Raw genomic sequence first — 22,455 nt, 5'->3', positions numbered from 1 at the left:
AGCTGGAGCTCATGGAGTGAGCAGAGAAGATAATTCCTCCCCCCTTCTACTGCAGGTCAAAGAACCCACAGGTGGATGCTGGGATGGAGGTCAAGTTCCTAAAATTCTACATGAACGTCAGGAAGAACAAACAACAGCAGAGTTTGCCACATTGCCATCATGTCAACGTGTGTTAGAGAAACAGAACTGAACTGTTTCTTATCATTTTTTTTGTGAAAGACTGATTTCACAGAAAGTATTTTTAGGTTTAAGTGGAAAAAAAAACCACACATCAAAGGCTGAATCATTTCTGGTTCAGCTGAAAGTGGGATTCTAGTAATCCTTTTGTAATATGATCAACTCTTTTTCAGCAAAGCTTTTGAAGCCAGGCCCGTCTCTTGGCAGCGACACGGGACCAAATGCTCCAAATGTTCCACCGAAGCATCCTGCTACATTCCCCAAAAAGCATTTTTAATTTTTTGTATTATTAGATGACATGACTTCAGTTTTAAATGCATAAAATGATAGCTTACAGTCCTAATGTGCTCCGGTAACAGGATTTCAAGTCTGGCAGTTGAGCCGTCTAGAACTGGACCTGGTTGAGTCCCATGACAGATTTGCACTGATTTGAACTGCCTGCTTCACTTTACTGTTTGTCTTCTTGACAAGGTAAAACTAAGTTCATCTTTTGTGTAAACAAAAAGCAGACTCAGGAATGCATCTTTGGGGAGCGGCCTAGTGTTTGCACTCGCCGCAACTTTCCCACATTTTGGTCCGACGCAGCTGATTCAGACGTTTAACAACTAATTATATATTAAATGTGTGTGTAAATGTTTTTTTTTTTTTTAAAAGCCATTAACTGATATTCTGTGCTTATCAGTAGACTAAACATTGTAAATGACATGTACAATTGAACCACACAGAATGTGTTCTGGGTGTAAATGTGGCTGTGTGGTGACTGCAGTGACATTATAAGCAGTGTGGGTGGAGATAAGATCTGAATGTTAGGAGAATGCATTCAGAGCAGCTTTGCCGCAAATCTAATTTCCACAGGAAGAACGGGCCAACCCTCAAACCAGAGCTCTCATTCCTCTTTTCTCTCTGTCTCTCATCCTCTCACTCTCCTCTCTGCTCTGCTTGCTCCAGCCTAACCAGACCCAAATGTAATTATTTTTCCCTCCCTGTCTTCCACACACCTCATTTCACCCCCTCTAACCTTGCACTCCGTCTCTCACTCCACCTCCACTCACTCCTGCTTTTGGTGTTTGTTGTTTCATTTCAGCCTCATTTTAAGTCATTATTTTACCTCCATCATCACTGAGGAAGGCTCCTTTGGGCGAGGGAGGGATCCTGCCCCATCTGCTGATTGGTTTGGGGAAGTCACCGTCTGTAATGCGGGTCTCCTCGTTGAATCGCCAGTACCTGCACACAGACGTGCAATAGAGAAGGTTCACAAAAGGTCAGAAAAATACATTTTATTAAGTGTGTGTCTTGAATAAATCTGCTGTAACAGGCCTTTTTCACAGCATATATCTGTCGACGTGAAATAGCAGGACAAACACAGGTGTTAGCAGTAACATTTATGAGGGTTTCACTCCAGGTTTAAGAGAAATGGGGTCGTGCTATTGTCGTTAAGTGGAGGGGGATAGGGCCCTCTAAATATTTGACATGTTCTGTTTCCCTGAAAACTTTGTGAAACGAAAAGGATTGACAGACTGATAGCTCCTCCTCGATTCTGTGGGGGATGGAGTGATGCGAAATACGTTACGTGGCCACCGTGCGGTCGGTGTCCAACCTCTTAGAGGGACAAGTGGAATTGAGCCACACAAGATTGAGCAATAACAGGTCTGTGATGCCCTCAGATGTCCGGGGCTGCACGTGCGCCACACTGAGTGGATCTGCGTTTGTTTACCTTTCACAGAGAGGCGAGGGTATCCTGCTGAACCCCAGCATTGTGATAGGGATTGGGCATTGCAACTATTTCCCATAAATGACTCCCTCTATTTTCTGGATGTACTGGAATAAAGTGATTGAGAAGCTCGAGTTTCCAAACCAAGAATCCTGATATTTCCGTGACATTAGCACTGGAAATGTATCGGTAATCTGACATACCTGTCTCCTGAAAAGAAGTACGTGTGTCCATTGGGCTCCCACCAGATGGCCGTGTCAATCCCTTGTGAAGGAACTCCTCGTCCGTACTCATATATGGGCTGTGGGTATCCTGGCAGCACATCAGCCTCCCTGAACACCCAGTATTTATCATCTGCAGGGACAAAGTGTAAAACTAAATATTTCTGTAAAGACACAATGGTACATACAGTATAGTAGTGCTGTTTACCTGGCTCAGAGAATGGAAACATGAGATTCAAACGAGTGAAGAGAAACAGAAACAAAGAGGGAACACACAGGGCCAAAACAATCATGGACATATGGAGAAAAAGCAATGGTCTGGCATATGCCATTTGTCATGGGGTTAACTCACATCGAGTAGAAATGTGGAAAGGATGGACAAGGTACAAATGGTTGGCATAACACTGATTTTCCATATGTGGAAGCCAGTTCCTCCCCTAACCCTAACCTTTAGAGCCACTTTCCACATCTATTGCCAATGTCCTGCAGCATTGCAACAAAATGCAATTAGCAACAGTTGCTAAGCTCATGGGACTTTTACTGCTACATTACTTTTTTCTGCTTCATAGAACAAACATTTCTGCAGGTTTTGATGCATTCACAATTCAAGTCTCCTTAGCTTAAGCAGCTGTTGTCAAAGCTCCCAAGAATTTGATGGAAAAAACAAACGCAGCAATAATGATGTTCATGGGAGTGAAGCTGGGATCGATCGCACAGAGAAGCCTGCAAAATGCATGACAAATCGCCATCTGCCCTCGTTGTAAAAGTGAAAGCTGTGCAGCTGTTCAGATGTGGAGCAGCGAGTGGAGTGCACAGAAGGCTGATGCAATCCTCCACCTCTCCTCTGAGGCCTCAGCTGGACTAGGAGTCGTGCTGGGGCCAGCTGCAGCTGCCATACTGCACAGACCTCATTCAACACAACCAATGACGTGAGGCAGTCGCATACACATGCACACAAACCTAATACCTCATCTTTTTCTACTGCAATATTGTCAGACTGTTAAAACAGTGAATCATTCATGTAGTTTGTGTGTGTGTGTGTGTGTGTGCCAGCTACAAAGTTATAGCTGTGTTTAATTACGACCGTCTCCTCATGAATCACAACTGTGTGTGGAGGAAAAACCTGAAATGCTGAGTTTGCACTGATTCCTTCCACTCTGAACAATTCAAATCAAAGAGTAAATGTGTGTTTCTCTCTCCATTTTGTGGTGATGGGGCACACACACACTTTAACCACTCCATGATGGCCTCAGATTCGCACAAGGAAAAGCAGCTGTGAAAATGACCCTCTGTCGTGCCTGTAGTCAAAGGCGCTAAACCAAAAAATGCTCACCGCACTCCATGAGAAAGGCTTTACTTAAGAAGTCAGCATGGAGGCCGTGATGTTGTAGTTTTATCGTCACTACACAGCTCTGACGTACCTTTAAAGAAGACAAATTTGCCGTCGTGGCGTTCATAGGCAGCGTCGATGTCGTTTGGCAGACCGTTCCAGAAGACAGATATGGGCATTGGGTAGTTGTCCAAAACTCGGTTTCTGCGGACGCGCCAGAACCAACGACCCTGGAAAAGCAGGCAAAAAATAGATGATGTTTAAACTCAAAAGCTACTATATAGCTAAATATCTAATCAGCCAATCAAATGTCAGAAACTCATCACATGTAGACATGGTTAGGACAAACCGCTGAAGTTGAAACAGCATGAGAATGAAGAAGAAAAGTGAATGTAGATGGCATGGCTGTTGGTGCCAAACTGGCTGCTCTGAGTATTTCAAAAAATGCTGATCTACTTGGATTTTCACACACAACCATCCCTGGTGGATTTACAGGTCCATAAAAGATAAATTATTCACAGCAAGCAGCGGTTCTCTGTGCGATAAAATGCCTTGTTGATGCTACAGGTCAGAAAAGAACGGCCAGACTGGTTTGAAATGACTCAACTTACCACCTGTTACAGCCAAGGTCTGCAGACGAAAGAAAATCACTGAATGCACGACACACTAAAGCTTGAAGCACCTTTATTAGGTGTTCTGTGTACCTAATAAAGTGGCAGATTGAGTGTACATTTCCTCTAACACCCTTGCAATGAAATGGCGACATATCCAGGGACCCTGTGTCAGCTGGAATTGGTTCTAGCTTCCCCTGAGAACCTCAAAGGCTAAGCATAATAGAATAGAATACAATGAGCCCATTGGGATACATTTGGGCTGGGCATCCATGAATGGTGCCCCACCACATATAAATACTGACAGTTTTTTAGCTTATTCAGTTGAAATCAATGCAGTCTTATTTGTATAGTGCCGATTCATAACCATTCATTATCTTAAGGCACGAGAGAAACCCGACCCGGGAACACAATGAGCAAGCACTTGGCAACGGTGGAGAGAAAAAAATCTCCCTTCCAACGGGAAGAAATCTCTGACTGAACCAGACTCGGAGTGTACGAACATGTGCCTCGAGCTTATATACATGTACAATCAGCCACCACCAACATTTAACAGTCCACATACCAGGCTGCAGACCCTGTACAGATGTTCTACCAAACACTGCAAATACTCAAAATAAAAACTGCACATATGTCTCCCCAGATGTTCTCCACCAAACCAAATGTCAAAACACAGCACATTTCTAAACCAGAAATCTATCCTTTCTACTCCTAGGATGGATGGATGGATGAATGGATGGATGGATGTTTTGCCATCTTTCATCAAACATAAAAAAAAAATTTCCCTTGCGCAACTTCTTGTTGTTGTGGCTCAAAGCTGGGTCGTGTGAGTTCACAGATTGTAAACGTTAGGTGTTAGGGTTGTGAAAAATTTCCAGGAACCAGGGCACTAATCAACAACATGTGGGTGCAACTTTTAACAGGGTGCCCACACCTTGGTTGACACCTAATTCAAATTCAAGGACTTTCCAGGACCAATTCCTTCTAATTCAGTGACTGAATGTGCTGACACAGCTTAAGATGGGAGGGCAACTTGTAAGAGTTCAACAAGTCAGTCTTTGTCATTTTCATTGGTGAGACAGAGATCTTGGAATTTGCATTTCAACGGAGAGACGACAATTATTTGCCTTGTCTACGTACATCAAGCAACGCAGGACGCATGAAACCATGGAGACATTTACCTAAATATCAACTATCAACTTAAATTCTTTCTTGCACAAAATTCAAGGATCTGTGGGCACCCTGTTTTAACCACCCAATCCAATGCAAACACTGTCATTGTTTTGTCATTCTCACCTTGAAAACAAACATCTCCCCTCTCAGCATGGTCACCGTGTCAAAGTCCCCATCACAGATGTCAGGGGCCTGGTTGTCCGGCACTTTGGGAGGACGTGGAGGAGGAGGAGGATGAGGGGGCCGAGGAGGATGAGGAGGTGGAGCAGGAGGGATGTCTTTTCTAACCCGCGGGGTGACAGGTTCGGGCTCACGCACTGAGACAGTTGTAGTGGAAGTGGGGGGAGCCAAAGTTGTGGTAGGGTTGGGGGTCAGCTCTGGACGGGCCGGTGTTGGGTTAGGTGCCTCAGGTTTGGGGTCCGTGGGGGAAGCGTAAGTAATGTCATCTTCACGAGGTGAAGAAGAGGTGGGAGAGTCATCAGGAGTGTGAGGAGTAGTGGGTGGAGCGTCGGCGCCGAGAGGAGGACCTTGGAAGGAAAACATGGAATGTTTGTGTTTAAAATAAGAAAATTAAAGACTTGAAATCACAGTTACGGAGGCCAAAGGGAAAGAACAAGTTCCAGCCGAGATTAAATAAACCCCTTCAATGTGTCTCTGTGGCATTTCTTTTATTCCTGCTCTTTCATATTCTCCTCACAGTGCCCTCTCCATCTCCCTCTCGCACAAAGAGAAAGTATTTTTCCATTTTGTGCAGCGGCTATAAGCTCACTTGACTGATTGTGCCTGTGCTGCTGCTCTCTACAAAGAGGAGCCGTGCTGGTTGCTAAGAGAGGAAAACAGCCAGAGTTATGTAACATCGACAGACAGCTGATGGCCTCGCAGATGCACTGACTTACTCTGAACCAAAAATATATCTAGTACGAATAAATCAAAGCTGCAGTGCTGCTAGACAGAGACATGGATAAGTGGAGAAACTTGCCATCTGCAGCATTTTAACCAGCCCTTCTCCAGATATTGTGCTTGAAATGTTTCCTGTTAAGAAATCAAAGGGTCTATAGAAGCTTCAGCTGGTGTACAGACACATGTTGACTCTTAATTCAAATGGTGAAAGATAGAACACAAGTATCTGATGATCAAAAACTGGCACTGCTGTTACATAAATACCTCTACAAGAGAGCACAAATGTTTATTATTCACCCACAAAGTTTACACTGTTCTAGCCTTCAGATCCTAAGTAGAAATCAGCTCTTTCCTCTACACCATCATTTATAGTTGATCTGTTTAATAAAGGGAACTACTGTATAATTTCACTGCAAATATTTACCTGACAGCATTTACAGCAGAAAACTGCTTTGCCAGAACTTCCCTCTGATGCAGACATTGGGTGGAGACATATCAATAGGGCCAGGATTGTGTGGGTGTGTGGGGAATTGGGGTTTTCTTAAACTAAACCATATACCACATTCTTAAAGTGAATCAGATTTTTTCTTCTGTTATGTGGCACCACAGACGTAACCAAGACAAAACAATGAACAGTAAATAAATATGTTTAAAAATGGAAATGATTCTCCTCACTGAAAATGTCTGAATGTTTTTGTCTGGAGCAAAAAAAAAAAACACAGTGTAAACAATGTAGGTGATAAATTCACATCTGTTTGAGCTGTAATTACAGCTCTAATAAGAGGGTGACTGTAGGAAAACACCCACACACTGTTACACACACACAAAGCTCTTATCTGTCTATTAACAATGCCATCCATTCACTCAGCAAACGCATGATAACATCATAATGGCATGCCAGACATGCTGTGTCGAGTGAGGTCCACTATATCTCCTCACAGCTTCTGGCTTCCTGTCTTCCTCTGATGAGGCTCCAGATGTCGTACGACTCTGTGATACAACCTTGAACCAGAGCTGTCGTACTGCATATCTGCAACCTGTGATCTTAAACATCAAAAAAACTTTCCATCTGTCCCCTGTTCACTGTCCTCAGGCAAGACACTGTCAGACTATTTCTGTCGCCACAGCGGCCGGAAGATGATAAAAATCCTCAAAGAGGATTCTTTTAAAACGAGTTGAAAAGACATCAGTTGTTTCGTTAAAACCGAGGAAATTAAAGGACGCGACCATAATCACAGTATGTTTTAGTTACAGGCCTTGACCTGTCACGCGGATACACGTTGTTTATACAACACAGCTGCTCGTAAGTGGGTTAGCTTTTGGTATCATACAAGCAAAGCCAAAACTGCTTTGTTCACAGTGTCAAAAATGGTCTTTTACTAGCATAAATAATGACTAATAAAGTGTGAATTAGTGCCACAAGGCCTGTTGGGTCAGGAATGATTTCACCACAGCTGCTAGCAGGTGGTTAGCTTTTTGTATCACACAAGTATAGCCAATACTTAGCAAAACTGCTAGCCTAGCCAAAACCTGAGCTTTGAAACATATCAAGGTCTTCTGCTAGCATAAATAATGACTAATAAAGTGTGAATTAATGCCACAAGGCCTGAAAATTGGGTCAGGAATGATTTCACCACAGCTGTTAGCAGGTGTTAGCTTTTTGTATCAAACAAGTATAGCCAATACTTAGCAAAACTGCTAGCCTAGCCTAAACCTGAGCTTTGAAACATATCAAGGTCTTCTGCTAGCATAAATAATGACTAATAAAGTGTGAATTAGTGACACAAGGCCTGAAAATTGGGTCAGGAATGATTTCACCACAGCTCCTAGCTGGTGTTATCTTTTTGTATCACACAAGTATAGCCAATACTTAGCAAAACTGCTAGCCTAGCCTAAACCTGAGCTTTGAAACATATCAAGGTATTTTGCTAGGTGTTAGCTATCCAGTCTTGGGCTGCAACAATTCATTACACTTGAGTTTTTTCCAGTAATTAAAACTTTCTAAGATTTTTCAGCTTCTTAAATGTGAATATTTTCTGATTTCTTTGCTCCAGACAACAAAGAATATCATTAAAACTGAGTATTCGATTAATTTAGAAAATGAACAAAGCTAATATTATTTTGAATAGATATACCAGCATTTCCAAGAGATGTATTTGCTAACTTATTTTTATGCATTTGTTTTAGAAAAATTGCTCTTACTGCAGTATGCATAGAATGAGAAAAGTCTCTTTACAAAGACCCAATGTGAAAATATTACCATTAAAATTCCACATGTGATCAGTTTATGACATCCAGATTTTGTCAAGAGCAGCTTTCAATGATGTTGACGCTGCAGACAAAGAGGTGCATCAGAATCTCACCATATATGTACTGTATTCCTTTGACGTCATCCTTGTGCAGTGTAAAGTTGTTTGTGTCGACCCACTGGTAAAAAGGAGCCATTACTGCACTGGGGTTATCCGAGTGCTCCAGACCCAGAGCATGACCAAGCTCATGGACGGCAACCAGGAACAGATCTATACCTGCAACACAGACAATGACACGGGTGAAATATGGGATTATGCGTTTGAAATATCCAATTTAAACGAAGACAACGTGATACATAATATGATATTTATTAACGTAAAGTTGCATTCAAATAAGTACCATGTAAATAATATAACTCATACTCTATTGTTCATTGTACACGTTTGACACAGTTTTACATTTCTAAAGACTTTCAATTACATGTGAGCTACTGTTTTACTGTGTTTGATGTTTGCATCTTTTGTTTTCACACCTCTTCCCTTACACCTAAGTAAGTGTTTTCTGGCACTTACCAGGCTAATCGTAAATAAGAATTAATTTGCGCGGTAAAATAAAGGTTAAATAAATAAAGTAATAATAATAATAAACTGTCCAATTTTGCTGAAACACTCAGTGTGAGCTGAGCTGTTCCACAATTTAGCAAATCATGATGACACTACAGCGATTACGACCCAGAGAACAATAAAACTAAGGGATTAAATTAAACTAAAAAGATAATTAGAGGTTTACATATTATTCATTTTGGATCAATGGTATCAAATTCCCTCTGGTTATGTCATTCCTGCACCAGAAACCGATTCAGGTTCAGTTCCCACATAATTCAACAAACGCTGACCTTCAGGATTATGGTTGTCAAGCGTCCAGGGTTCATCAGCATCAAAATGTGTATCGCCACCAATTCCCGGTCCTGGATAGTAGGCGTGAGCCAATGACCCCCCCTCGCCATCAAACAAGGACATATCACCATGGAAGCCAGAGGCAAACAACAGCAGGATGTCGGCGAGCTCCGTTTGGCTGCTGTTGGAGTGCATGTTGTTTTCCACAGGCCGCTCCTCAAAGGTGAGCGGGGTGACCCGTCCCCACACATCAAAGGCCTTACGGATTGCTCTGTTCATGTGCTCCTCTCCCAGCGATGAGGGGACGATCTGGTTCATGATACTGAAGCCACAGGAAAAAAAAACACAGTTAAGTTATTTTGCTTTACTTGCTTTATTTTATCGACACGTTTATTCCACTACTATTTAACCTGTAGGTGATGTGGTCTTTGTCCCACTGCTGCCCAGTGAGTGTGTAGCGTTTCCTTCTTGCACCTTCACCAGGCTCCTCTGGTTTTCTGTCGGGGAGACCACAGCGTGGCCGACGCATGGCTCTACACAGGCGAACACACAAAAACACAAACTGTAAACACAGATTTTTTTCCTCAAATCCTTTTTTTCCAGTATATTTTACATGATTTATCTTTAAATCAATTGGTTTCTAATTGCTGAAATCCTCTTCAGGTCCTGACAGGCATCAATTGATTAAGTTGTAGAAAAAATATAGGAGGAAAGCAGGCGTCTGTAGCCTACACCTACACCAGTGGTTCCCAACCTTTTGATTTCCATACATTGAATTAATAACCTCAGAGCAGACAAAGCTCATACACTGAATTACTGCTTATCTTGCATGTTGATCACTGAGTTTTTTTAAAGTTGTGTCATCTGGTGTACTCCACTTCGAGTTGTCATGCAGAGCTAGACTGACCAGCAGCTATTTATAGTATCAAATGAGTGGTATCACACTTCTTATGTTCACTCATGGCAATAAAAAAAACATTTCCCCAAATGACAGTCTGTTCCTTTAAAAACATGTGACGTCTCCTTCAACCACACACAGTTTACAGTATGAAAACAATGGACTATTAGATTCAATCAAGGTCACAATGTGAATATAAGGATATGATGCAATAGTCTGACCGGACTCATTAGTGAGCAGATGATATTTAAAAGCAAAAATAAAATCTCATCATCGTGGAAAAAAGGTTATAAAGAGTTGTAACATTTCCACTTGTCAGTGTTGATGTGAACATGTGAATCTGGGAACATAATTCTTGCAAATGTGTGGTTGCTGTGATGTGGGGTATCTTCAGAAGGCTCAAACTAAAACTTGTGGCCTTGTATCATTCCGTGTGGAGTGGCATACATGGAGAGAGGGAAAAAAAAAACCTGGAACAACAGAATTTTGAGAAACCTAATTTTCAAAAGAAACAAATAAAACGAAAAACAAATTCCTTCAAGCCTTTAAAACACACCACAGAGTCCCTGGTGTCATGTTGTGGTCACTGCAGACAAAACTCCACATGTTTGTGAGGAAGACATCAAGCGAAAAAAACACAACACAGCACTGCTACACAACACGGAGCTGCTTACGCGACAGTGGCGGGGTCCATGTGTCCAGTCACCTCCAGCCCGTAGACGCGCTGCATGTCACTGATGGCGTTGGACAGGATGTGAGCCGACTGCATGGTGGACATCTGCCTGCTCGCCTGAGACAGGTAGCCAAACCTACGGAGCCAAGCCTGGGGAGAAGACAATGATTCCCACTTAGTTTGCTCTGCGTTGAGTTGTTTCACATGCAGGTGATGTCGGACGTATGTCAGGGGGCGTCAAACTCAAATGACCTGGGGGCCAATGAACTTCTTGTCTGCTCAACAAGTGTAAAATTATAACACAGTATTCCATCATGATCGCAATAAAGACATTCATGGTGATATTTCGCAGAATTTTAAAAATAAAAGTGGTTGTTTTGCTATAGAATAATGTATACTCGATAACTGATACACCAGGGCAAATATCAATATTTTAATGAACAAATTAAGACGCTCTGAAGTAAACAGTCTCTGCCAGTTTCACTCGTCGGGCGTCACTACTTCATGTCTCCTCGTGGTGGCGCTGCTCAAATGAATGAGGAGAAACTTGGGTGGAAGTTACCTGGCTGAAGAAGAGGGAGTTTACAGCTGGATAACGGTGGATAAAGCTCGTTAAGAGATGATCCATCCACGTTCAATACATAGACTTTATGCACTTTGTTCTCTATGTTGTGAATAAATAACATAGAAATCCTGCACTTTTCACATTAACGTTTTGTTTTCTTCAGTTAGACAAATACTGTGATGAATCTGCTTCTATGTTATTGTCTTGCAATATGTTGATTATCACAGAATCAATGTATTTGCGATATTATTGGTATCGTGTATCGAAACCCCGTGATTCCCACCCCTAATACTGTATACTGTATATAAAATGCAAAATTAACCTATTATTATCAAAAACGTATCATAAAAACATGCAGAACTGTGCAGCCGGTCACACACGCTGTGTTTAAAATAAGAGGAGGTCGTCAGCCATGTTTTGATAATAACATTATATTAAGTGATGGGCCGCATGTAATCCACTGGATGGCCGTGTGTGGCCCGCGGGCCGCCAGTTTGACACCCTTGACGTATACGATGTGTATGAAGGAGGCATTATTTTCTTTGTTTTTCAGGAACGAGCAGCTCTGATGAAGTTTAAAGGAAAAACAGAATGAAGAAATACAAAACAGATGGATCCCATTAACATTACAACATTCCTGTTTGTTTTGTTTGTTTTTCCTTCTTGCAACTGACAGCCAAGATAGGACAAGGATCAGATAGTATCAAGAAGGAGAGAAGGAGAGGAAATCTAAGACCATTCTAGACAGTAATTAAACCCTATGTCAATAAACTAAGCTCTGCATATGTGTAATTCTAACTAAAAGTCTCTTTCTTTTGATGTTTTTCTTTGCAAGTAAAATGAAGTGTGTGGAGCCACGTCGCTGAGTAAACAGGACGATGGCTCTGGGGGGGGAGAAGAAGAAGAAGAAAAGTCTCTGTCAAGTTTAAAGATGTGTCCTTTTAAAACAGCCTCCACAGCAAAAACAACACCACAGGTTGTCTCATACTCATGTATGTACAAATCAAACACAGGGCCGGGGGCAAAACACACACACATGCACACGCACAGAATCATACTACATGCATTCACATCACATACGAGGACAGTTCTTCATGACCGTGTCTTCATAACATGACAAGTCTTGACCCATCTGATGCTAGTGCTGAGCAAGCACATTCACACAAGTGTCCACAGAACAAGTGAAGTGAAGCTCCTCCTACAGTAGAGCTGAAGTCAGTATATACTGTATAAACATTTACATATGAAAGCACATTATTAATAATAATAATCTCAACCCTATTATAACTTCCTTTCACCTATAACTAGAGCTGCAACTAACGATTAAGCGATTCATGAGTCGATTGTTTTCTCGATTAATCGAGTACTTGTTTGGTCGGTGTTTCCCTAACCTGGAAATGATGGTGATGTTCTTAAATGTCTTGTTTTGTCCACCAAGCAAAAAGATTCAGTTTTAATAATTTCTTTGTTAAACGGAGCATAGAAATAGGGAAATATTCACATTTACAAAGCTATCTATTAAATAGACTTTGTAAAATACAGTGGTGTAAATATGACGAGCAATGTCAGCTACAGACTTTTCACAGGAGGCAAAATTTATTCCCAATAAGATAATTTGCTTTCTCATCCTCCTCCTCTTCCTCACATATACTTCACACACTGGTGTAGTGACAGTAGATTAAGATGGAGCCACAGGTAAGGTAATAATTTATCATTTTGATGTTATTTGTTTTATTTTCTCCAATCACATACCCTAATTTATACAGGAGAACAGTAATTTCTGATTTTCCTCCAAGTACCAGCAGAGGAAGCTTGTGCACCAGTGGTGAACTATGGTCCTAAATAAGAAAGATCATTTAAAAGAGAGTTTCCTTGTAATGTGACACCTGTAAACACATGACAGCTTCATATACTGTACCTCAGCACTGAAGGTTTCCTCCTCCTCTGTCACTGTGCTGCACACAACCAGAGAGCAGGACAACAATGTGGTGATGATGATGATGATGATGTTGTGTGTCCATGGTTGCTGAGACGCCATAGTCTTCATCATGTGCAGCCCGTGCTCCTCAGACGTGGAGACAAAAAGAAGTGCCGGGATTTTCTCTCTGTCCAAACAACTTCCGTCTTATCTGATCATTACTGGAGTTTGCACATCAATAAAAATAAAAGATAGGAGTAACAGCAGATTACACTGGTGCAGGCGTGTTCAGACAATCACAAGGAGATAATAATCCATTCAGATTTGAGCCTCATGGCGCTTCAGTGATTTCCTTTCAGGCGTAAAAAGAAAAAACCTCCAGCTGCTTCCAGCAGAGATATGAGCGTCCTTTGTCCTTCTACAAGTCCACAATGTCTGGTCTGGTCAGCAAGATGACACACATAAAGAAAAGAAAAAAGAAAGAACCCAGCAAGTGTTCGTCACTTTCTGTAAAACTCCAGAGGCGCCCGAGCGAAAACAACAGAAAAAAAACAAGAGCCCCAAGAGCCTCAAAAGTTAAAAAGTGTTTGACCTTGGTGTAGGAACAGTGACATCAGAGCTGAATAACACTGTATCAGCTGTGACTCTGCTCAGGTCACACTGACTTTCACCGGATCACAGTCAGAGAAACAGCTGAGAGCCACAGTCAACTTTTCTAATCATTGTGCTGAGAACAGTCAACAGTCTCCTCCTCCTCCTCCTCCTCCTGCTCCTGCTGCTGCTTCTCCTTAACAACAGTGCAGAGCCGCGTCAGGGTGACACCTGCTGGTAACAGACGGAACTGCAGCTAAATATCAACGGCCGTGATCGCCACAAAAAAAGTTTGGATTCAAAACAGCCTTGTATAAAGTACCTAAAAGGGATACATGAGTAAAAGTATCTTACCGCAAAATTACTTTGGTAGAAGTTTAAGTAATTCTTTTTTGTAATATTAACCTAAAATGTTAGACAAACTACAAAAACAAAATATTTTTGGCTTGTAGACAAAAAAAACCCTGATTAATTGATATTGAAAAGAATCAATATTTTACATTAAATTAAAGGTTAAATTCATAGTGAGTAATTACTTTAATACATACTCATGTGTATTCAATTAGGTCCAATATCCAGATATTGTGCATCTGAAAATGTAATGAATATTTAGAGTTGTGAACAAAGGCCTTCCAGTCTGTATTAAAAAATAAATTTAAATTAAAAAGGAAATTGTAGCGGTTTATATTTGAAGACTGTAAATCTATGGAACAAGCTCATACATGTACGTGTCACTTTTAGTTATGTTTCTGAAAAGCCTGCTGTTTGATTTTGTGGTCATTGTGTCTATCTGGATTATTTAATTAATTGTACAGGTTACTCAGCCTATTCTTTTTCTTCAAGAACAAAACAAACCATATTCATTCATTCATTCATTCATTCAATCATGCGTCTGGACAACAATAAAAAAGGACATTACAGGATTATTGTCAAAGTTTTATTTTTGTCCTCAGTGCTCCTCTGTCTGCGTAAGCCTCCGCCTGCCCGCCTTTGCCACAGTGATGAGGATGATGAGGATGAGGCCCACAGTCCACACACCGGCTACAGGAAGCACCACCATCGTCAGCATGCCTAAAAAAACAGTTGAAAAAAATTCAATAAAATACATACTTGTATCGACAACCACCTAAAAGTTGCACTACAGCTTCAAGTACAGTGACAAAGTATGTGTACTTTGTCACTTCCCATCTCTGGAAGTGGGAGTGTGGTTATATTAAGCTTACTGGATTGTGGTCTGTCTGGAACTTCGATCCTGATGGGTCCGTATGAAAGGAGACCCTGGGCGGGTTTTGCTCTCACTGCTTCTCTCTTACTGATTGAATTACAGCTCTGTAAAGACACCAAACACAGGAGACAACGTTATGACAATCTATTCATGTACAGGTCATAAGTGAAGTGAGAGGGGCGAGCTCACAGGTGTGCAGGACAGGTGGTCGTCTGGCTCGCACAGCTGCACCGTGCAGTGAAGATAGAGACTGTGAGGCTCCGACGTGAAGCGGAACATGCTGAAGCTGTAGCGCACAGTGGAGCTGGCGCCGTTACGTGCAGACTCGTCCTCGGTCACGTTCACAAAGGAGACAGTCTGGTCTTTCACACACCTGAGTTAAAAGAGACGGAGGCGGTTATTTGTTGAATTCATGGCGAGTGAGATTGCAGACTGTTGACCGGACCCGTTTTGAAGCAGAGTGTGGACTAATCCCTCCGTCGAGTTGGGCTGGGGAGTCTGCGTGGCCCAACACTCGTTAAGTCGGAGCAGGAAAAAATCTGCCGGCTCCGTCACCGTCACGGCCACATACACCTGCACACGTGAAGAAAAAACAATTGTTTTTTTTAAAGCCAACACTCAATTCAACACACAATAAAAAGGCCAATAAACTATCAGCGGGAACATTCCCTCACCTCGTCTCGGAGTTCGATGGTGGGGGCGCTGACGAAAGCCTGGGTGTAAGTGTGATCCGTGTACAGCAGCATCTGTATCGTGGCGTCCAGCTCATCCACGCGCACCACCATCTCACTGTCCCAGTGCAAGAGGACACAGAGAAAAAAATAACCTGACGCACTGATGCTCAGCTGCTATGGAGATGGAGGCTGTTATCTGACTAAAATATGTAAATTCAGATAGGAGGGTGAGACTGTGGTGCTACAGGTGATTCATAAGGTCATCTCATATGGCCAATTTATTAGGTACACCATGGATTGATTACAGGGGTAGCGTCTGCTATCCTGATGTTATTCCTCCCCCTATTTCAATAGGGCTCTAAAACTTCATAACACTGGTAATATAATGTGATGTATCCTAATAGGTGCCCTCAATCATAGAAATTTATGGTTTATCTGAAAGGGGCCCCCTCAGCTAAATAACACTGGTTATTATGTGATGTCTTTATAGGGACCGGGAGGCCCACTGGCTCTTAATCTGTCCCAGAGGTAACCCTGTTCAACTGCTTGTTAACACAAATATGGAACCAGCTAATCACATGGCATCAATTCATTGCATTTAGACATGTGCACGGACGGACTAGACGACCATCTTAAGTTTAAAAACAGGTGATTTAAGTGACTTTAAACATGACTCGATGCCTGGTCTGACCGATCTTAACTGAGATGTTCACACTCCACCATCTTCAGGGTTTACAGAGAACATCCTTTTAAGGATTTCAAGGACCCATGGAAACCCTATGAACCTTTGTACAGAAGGGCGTCTAGGAACCATTTACAGCCTCTCATATGTTGATCCACTGAGTAAGGATTGGCGATATATCAGTTCAATATTACTCTTTATAGAGGATTACTACAGGACACCAAACATATCAACTCCTATACTCAATAATGCAAAGATTAGTATCATTTCTAACATCTACAGTAGGTTGTGAAACATAATACAATCAAAACAACAATTAAACTGCAGTCGTCATTGTTTCAAATTTGTTTTTCTGTCCACCTGCTTCTTTCAATGCCAAAATATTTACCTTTAAGCTCTTTCATGCCGTCTGCAATCTGATACATGGAGAGCAAATAATCTGGCATTCTGGCTTGAGATGACTAAAATCTGCACGTTCAAAATAAAATCTAACTGTACATACCTAAATGGAAAGATTAACTTTAAACACCCAGGTGAAAATAACATGAATAGATAAAGAAACGGCATCAGTGTCATTTCCTGCTTACGTGGAAAATGGTACGACCGGGAAAGGCAGACTGACGCTCCTGATGTACGGAAACACACACGTGTATTGGATCTTGATGATTGGATCTCTGATGATGTTACCACTGACCTGAGGGTCTGACTGGAGGCTCAGAGCGTATGTGATGTGAGTAAAGTTTGTCTGTAAGTGCGGAAGAAGAAGAAGAAGAAGAAACATAAAGGAAACGTTAATAAATACGTGCAAAAGAGACATGAGCTAAAATTTGTGCAGTTGTACCTCCAGCGATTTGCCTCCACAGACTAGATACGTCTCTTTGGAGACAGTGGACATGTAGTAGGTCACGCCGTCGAGGACCTCCTTCTTAGCACGACAGGAGCGGTTGGGCAAGTGCAGGGACTCCAGCGGCACGTTATGGTACTTGAAGAAATCCTCAATTGCTCTGATGGCGATGTAGTCGCGCCCACACAAAACTGTAATATTTCCATCTGGAAAAAAAAAAAACCCAAACATGCCGATGAATATGTATACAGCTTTAAAGCAGGGCCTTACATAAGAGCATGCATGTACTGCTGAGTCAATTCAGTAGAAAATCAATGTGATTGTTGAATGTGACAACCACTGTAACTGAGGAGGCTACGTTATAGTAGTTTGGATTTGATCTCAGGGTCCAGTGTGTAAAAATGCTCTTTCTCTACATTTGAGCCCATGGAGTTTATGTAAGTAAGGTTAAATTATACAGTTCTACCACTACTCTGCTCAAGTTTGGCATCCGGCACATCGTTTTCAATTACTCCATAGCAACTCATTAACAAGGGCGGGGTTGTGAGAGCAGTTGTGTTTCAGTGTACTGAATCATTAGAATTAAAAAAAGAATAGTTCAGTCCTTCCTCTATGACCGGAGTCAGTGAACTGAAATACAGCTGAACGGGTCGTGATTCGGCTCACGATCGCCGGATTTCAACAGAGCTGTCGCTAAATACGGCAGAATATTGACATTTTAGATATTTATTTGCTAAATGTTGGCGATTAACGCATGTTTTCAGGCTTTTTAAACTGATCTACAGTTCGGCATTGTTCACTTTGATTCCTGCGTCGGACTTCACGCTCATGACGGCACTCTGTTGACGTCACATTTTGGTATTGGCTCAGCTCGCTTTGGAACATTGCAGAGCAGGTACTAAAAAAAATGAGGTATCCCTGATGGAAAAGCAAGTATAGCCAAGTCAAGTGGAGTAGTGCCAGAACTGTAAAATGGAAAAGCGCCAATAATACCAATGCAGGCCAAATTATTTCTATGTTAATGTGATAAACACGTGTATATTGTGGGTTGTACTGTATATTAAATTGCACACTGGACCTTTAAGCAGGATATACAGCAGGACAGCTCAAAGGGCTTCATTTGACCTGTCCCTTATATTAAAAGAAAAGGTTTGAAAATATAAATAGGAAAGCAAAAAAATCTACTTATAATAAACAACATCACAGTTTTGGACCACCATCTTTTTACAGTAGCCCACATATTTTGACATTTTAAGTCTGTTTTGGCTTGTGTCGCTGGTAGAATTGTGGGAAAAGTGGTGATTTAAAGCATAAAATAAATGGCTGTGGTGCTCATTTTATGGGAACTGGTGTTTGGTGACTGGTGAATAAATGCACAGCAAGAAAACAACAACAACAACAACAATAACTTTTCCTACTTTTTTCACACTGGTCGCCATAAAAGCCCACTATACATTTGCAGCGTCTGCGGTCTTTAGTCATGGCACATCGCGTGGGGTCTTTACAGTGTTCCACGCTGCAAATTCCTACTTACACACACACACACACACAAAGACACGACTTAATATCATCATTACATGACGGTGTTTATATGTTTACTAGTAAACATTGTTACCTGCCAGACAGTAGCACGTGAAACCAAGGAGAAGCACGAGGACCACGCTCAGCTGTGACGACAAAAAAATGAGATATTTTCCTCTTTAATTGTGTCAGCTGTTTGATAATGTAGTATTTGGTTTATGACTACAAACCCGCTCAACATGTATCTCATTTTTCTTGTTTTTTTCAATAATTTACTTTTTCATACTCACCTTCAAGCCGATTTGGATCATTTCTCTAAAAAAATATCTTTAATTCGTGGTTTTTAAATACAATACAATCGCGGTAAAACCGGATGCCCTCTCTGTTGTCGTCTGTTTTCAACACCTGCTGTTAATCAATCATGAACACCTGCTGAGCTCGAGCCACAGACAGCGCTCGCGCTCATTAACGTTTCCTCGAGGAGGAACTCCAATCAAACACACTGTGCATATTATTATGTATATTTCATTTTTATAAGGTATTTAGGTAGTTTTTCTTTGTTCATATAACATCTTTATTTTATTGTGTAACTATCTGAACGAACTGTAGTAGTAGTTATAGATTAACATTATATAAAAATAATTTTTTTTACTATAGTTTGTAATTTGTAATTATAATATATATATATTATATATATAATATAATTTGTGTACTTGTATTTATGTGTGTTTGTGTGTTATACAATTTAGGTGAATTTATCATCACTTCTCAATTTATCTTCAATTATACAAAATATGTTGTACATATGCAGCACTTAAAAGTGTACAATTACCTTTTTTGAAACAAAATCATAATTCTGAGGAAAAAAGTCAATATTCTGTGATTTAAGTCAGATTATTGAAGATAAAAGTCAGTATTCTGTAATTTAAGAAAAAAAAAGTATTTTTTCCTCAGAAATGTGTCTATTTTTCATATGGCTCTAATCCTTTTCTATATTATTCATTACACCAGAATCCAGAATGAGCCTTTTATATTCATATCAGTAGCCAGGTCAGCTCTATAGAGGTCGCACTTTCTTTTTTACAATTGCCCAAAATGGACAAACTTAACTTCCTGCTAACTTTTACACCCTGTACCTTTAAACATACTAAAGTGAAATCTCAAAGGTGAGCAATTTTGGATCACATGTTTTTAGGTAAAAAGATGGGACAGCGTGTTGTGACATGAGCGTATGACAGGAAATGTCCACAGGGAATGATATGAAGTGGGTCGCTGTGTTTCCTTCACTCAGAGGCTACAGTCCATATTTTCAGACATCATCAGACATGAGGTTTTTTTTTGTTCCATATCAATACAGACACCGACTGTACAGCTGCTTTCTGACCAGACTACACGCTCGTGGCCCTCAGGTCATTTTAATCTGAGACCCCTGGTAAAAAACGTCTGTTTTGTGTCAGGACACAAGAGTCAGGTCTGCAGCTGTCACGCACTGACACGTGTGTGTTTCTTTGCCATTAGTGACGCTGCCTCACTTAAGCCTCACTTAAATATGTGATTAATTCTTCCTGGTTAAAAAAGGCTTATGGACAGGAAAAACTAACTTCTACTGAATTACCAGTATTAAACAGCTGAGGGATTATGGAACCTTAAATGCAACACAGTGGGAAAACAGAGAGAGAATCTAGTCCACAAATCACAGAACAGCATAAAAAAACAGTACCAGCGATGTTTATTATTAACAAGATGTTTTTGCTTTAAAGTCAATTCACACACCTCTATATGTGCTTAAGCATTATATGGATCTCACATAAGAATGACTTAGATATTTTTTATAATCACAGAATAACTGATATTCAACAAAGAGTCACAAACCGAAGTCTGTTTGATTTATTCAGTACAAAAGAGGAATTGGTGTAAAGTCAACGAAATGATAAACATGAAGTTTGAAAACATCTCATACATTCATCTTATTTGATGAAACTTTTAAGTATTTTAAAAGAAACAGGGGTAGAATGATTGTATTTATAAAAGGTCAAAGAAATACAGGGCTGTAAGGAGGTTGTGATGTGTTTAGATGATGGTGGTTAACGTTGCTTAGTTTATGAAATGATCAAAAGAGAATAAAAGAGAAAGTGATGTGAAGAGACGATAAAAACCATTAAATAATAATAATCAGATTTACTAACACACCAGTGTTTGCATACATGCCTCTGAAAATACTTTCCAGGTTCTTAAATGCATGTTAACCATTTTGACACTAAGGAAAATCTCTCCTTTTGCAAATGATCTCCTTTTGCAGCGTCACGGCGTTTTGTTCTTGGTCTCGTCGTCAGTGGTGCAGTGCCACCCTGGTGTTGTGAAATAGCCGGGTTATCTGAGGTGTTTGTCATCGGCCTGATTCACAACACCAGCTGCAGCACACACACCTGAGAGGCGGCTCTTCTGCTGTCTGAGGGATTGAAAACACACACGCACACAAACACACGAGGAAGACAGGAAAAATACAGTGGACTACAGCCTTCATTGGTCAGATGTGTATCAGTGGCTCATCATCAACTTTCATATAAACCAGGGGATGTTGGCACTATGTGCTGCATCAGTGCCAGGCTTTGGTCTCTTTGATCACAACAGCATGGATCCCATAGCACTTTGGCTCAGCTCCATCCGTGCGTGACCCTGAATGAACTCAACATCTCTGTACAGTAATGTGGAACAGCCAAGACAGACTGAACCTCCATCTGTGTTCTCTCAGGCCAGACTGAAGGGCATGAGAATGTGGGCTACAGGATTAACCGAGGGGTGGGGGTGGTGGGGGGGGAGCAAGAGTTGTGCGTTTTTGTCTCTTGAAATCTGTGTTCACTGCTAAATGTTGGAGATTACCAAGCTGGTAGCTGTAGCTGGATACACCTGTGTGTTCCTGTAAGCCAAGTATTTCTTCTCAAGGGGAAAAAACTGCTTATATGCTTCATAAATCAGGAAAGCTTTTCCACTCAGTAAAATACTGTCTTTCTATTTTTTTTTTTTTTTTTTTTTTAAATCAACCCTCTGATACAGAAATATCCTTCCAGTCCTTCAGTTAGCTTCAGGCTAACCAACCAACCATCTGCCAGGGGAGCCGTCGTCGTGTCACAGACACTGAACTACTCCCTGTGGACATAAAAGTGGTTCAGGGCTGTAACAACACTCAGATCGACTGCAGATGGTGATTTTTGTCAATTCAAACCACAGAGAAGTGTCTAAAATGGATCCTTCATTAGATTTTGACAATAACTAGCAACAAATTGACCTAAATACTTCTCTTCCAGAGTCTGATGAGACTCAGATGTAGTTTCTTTTAACATGACATGGTTTATTTTTTTGTTTGTGTAACATGAAACATGAATTCACTGATGTTTGTGGTCAAAGCAGGTGCAGTCTGTGACCGTCACTGTTTTCGGTTATCATTTATTCCAGGGGAGTAAATGATAGAATCCAAACAGACCCGATGATGGAGGATGAAAATGTTTTTTGTTTTTTTTTAAGACAAACATGTGACCTGATGATCCCTCCATTTAAGGTGTGTGTTTGTGTCTGTTAAAATCTATAATTTCCAAAT

General features: G+C 41.0%; 2 protein-coding genes across 2 annotated transcripts in view; both read right to left on the bottom strand.

The window, feature by feature from the left end:
- The window catches only part of mmp15a (matrix metallopeptidase 15a), a 17,202-nt gene extending 3,168 nt beyond the window's left edge, over nucleotides 1-14,034 (bottom strand). Inside the window, exons 1-9 of the mRNA XM_058645837.1 lie at nucleotides 13,324-14,034; nucleotides 10,842-10,990; nucleotides 9,680-9,802; nucleotides 9,269-9,591; nucleotides 8,487-8,648; nucleotides 5,347-5,750; nucleotides 3,531-3,669; nucleotides 2,092-2,242; nucleotides 1,286-1,401 (exon numbers count right to left, since the gene is read on the bottom strand). Of these exons, the coding sequence (XP_058501820.1) occupies nucleotides 1,286-1,401; nucleotides 2,092-2,242; nucleotides 3,531-3,669; nucleotides 5,347-5,750; nucleotides 8,487-8,648; nucleotides 9,269-9,591; nucleotides 9,680-9,802; nucleotides 10,842-10,990; nucleotides 13,324-13,455 (1,699 nt within the window). The 5' untranslated portion in view covers nucleotides 13,456-14,034. The remainder of the gene's footprint in view (nucleotides 1-1,285; nucleotides 1,402-2,091; nucleotides 2,243-3,530; nucleotides 3,670-5,346; nucleotides 5,751-8,486; nucleotides 8,649-9,268; nucleotides 9,592-9,679; nucleotides 9,803-10,841; nucleotides 10,991-13,323) is intronic.
- Nucleotides 14,035-14,863: 829 nt separating this feature from the next.
- Nucleotides 14,864-19,332, bottom strand: zpd (zona pellucida glycoprotein d). The gene is made up of 10 exons (XM_058646121.1): nucleotides 19,151-19,332; nucleotides 18,955-19,006; nucleotides 18,758-18,865; nucleotides 17,337-17,545; nucleotides 17,083-17,240; nucleotides 15,814-15,928; nucleotides 15,585-15,712; nucleotides 15,329-15,512; nucleotides 15,138-15,243; nucleotides 14,864-14,985 (listed from the first exon to the last, which is right to left on the bottom strand). The coding sequence occupies exons 1-10, from the start codon at nucleotides 19,169-19,171 to the stop codon at nucleotides 14,864-14,866; spliced, it is 1,203 nt and encodes a 400-aa protein (XP_058502104.1). The 5' UTR covers nucleotides 19,172-19,332.
- Nucleotides 19,333-22,455: the final 3,123 nt, after the last annotated feature.

The sequence above is a fragment of the Solea solea genome, chromosome 12 (genome assembly GCF_958295425.1).
Source record: "Solea solea chromosome 12, fSolSol10.1, whole genome shotgun sequence".
Classification (NCBI taxonomy): Eukaryota; Metazoa; Chordata; class Actinopteri; order Pleuronectiformes; family Soleidae; genus Solea; species Solea solea.
Note: the sequence above shows the minus strand (reverse complement) of the source record. Positions and strands in the feature narration are given on the sequence as shown.

Bases quoted from the DNA above. Each gene is read 5' to 3' on its own strand.
- zpd (XM_058646121.1), bottom strand. From the start codon at position 19,171: ATGATCCAAATCGGCTTGAAG. The intron at 18,866-18,954 runs GTAACAATGTTT...GTGTGTAAGTAG, and splicing joins CACGTGCTACTGTCTGGCAG to GAATTTGCAGCGTGGAACAC. The intron at 15,244-15,328 runs GTGAGCTCGCCC...GTGTCTTTACAG, and splicing joins ACCACCTGTCCTGCACACCT to AGCTGTAATTCAATCAGTAA.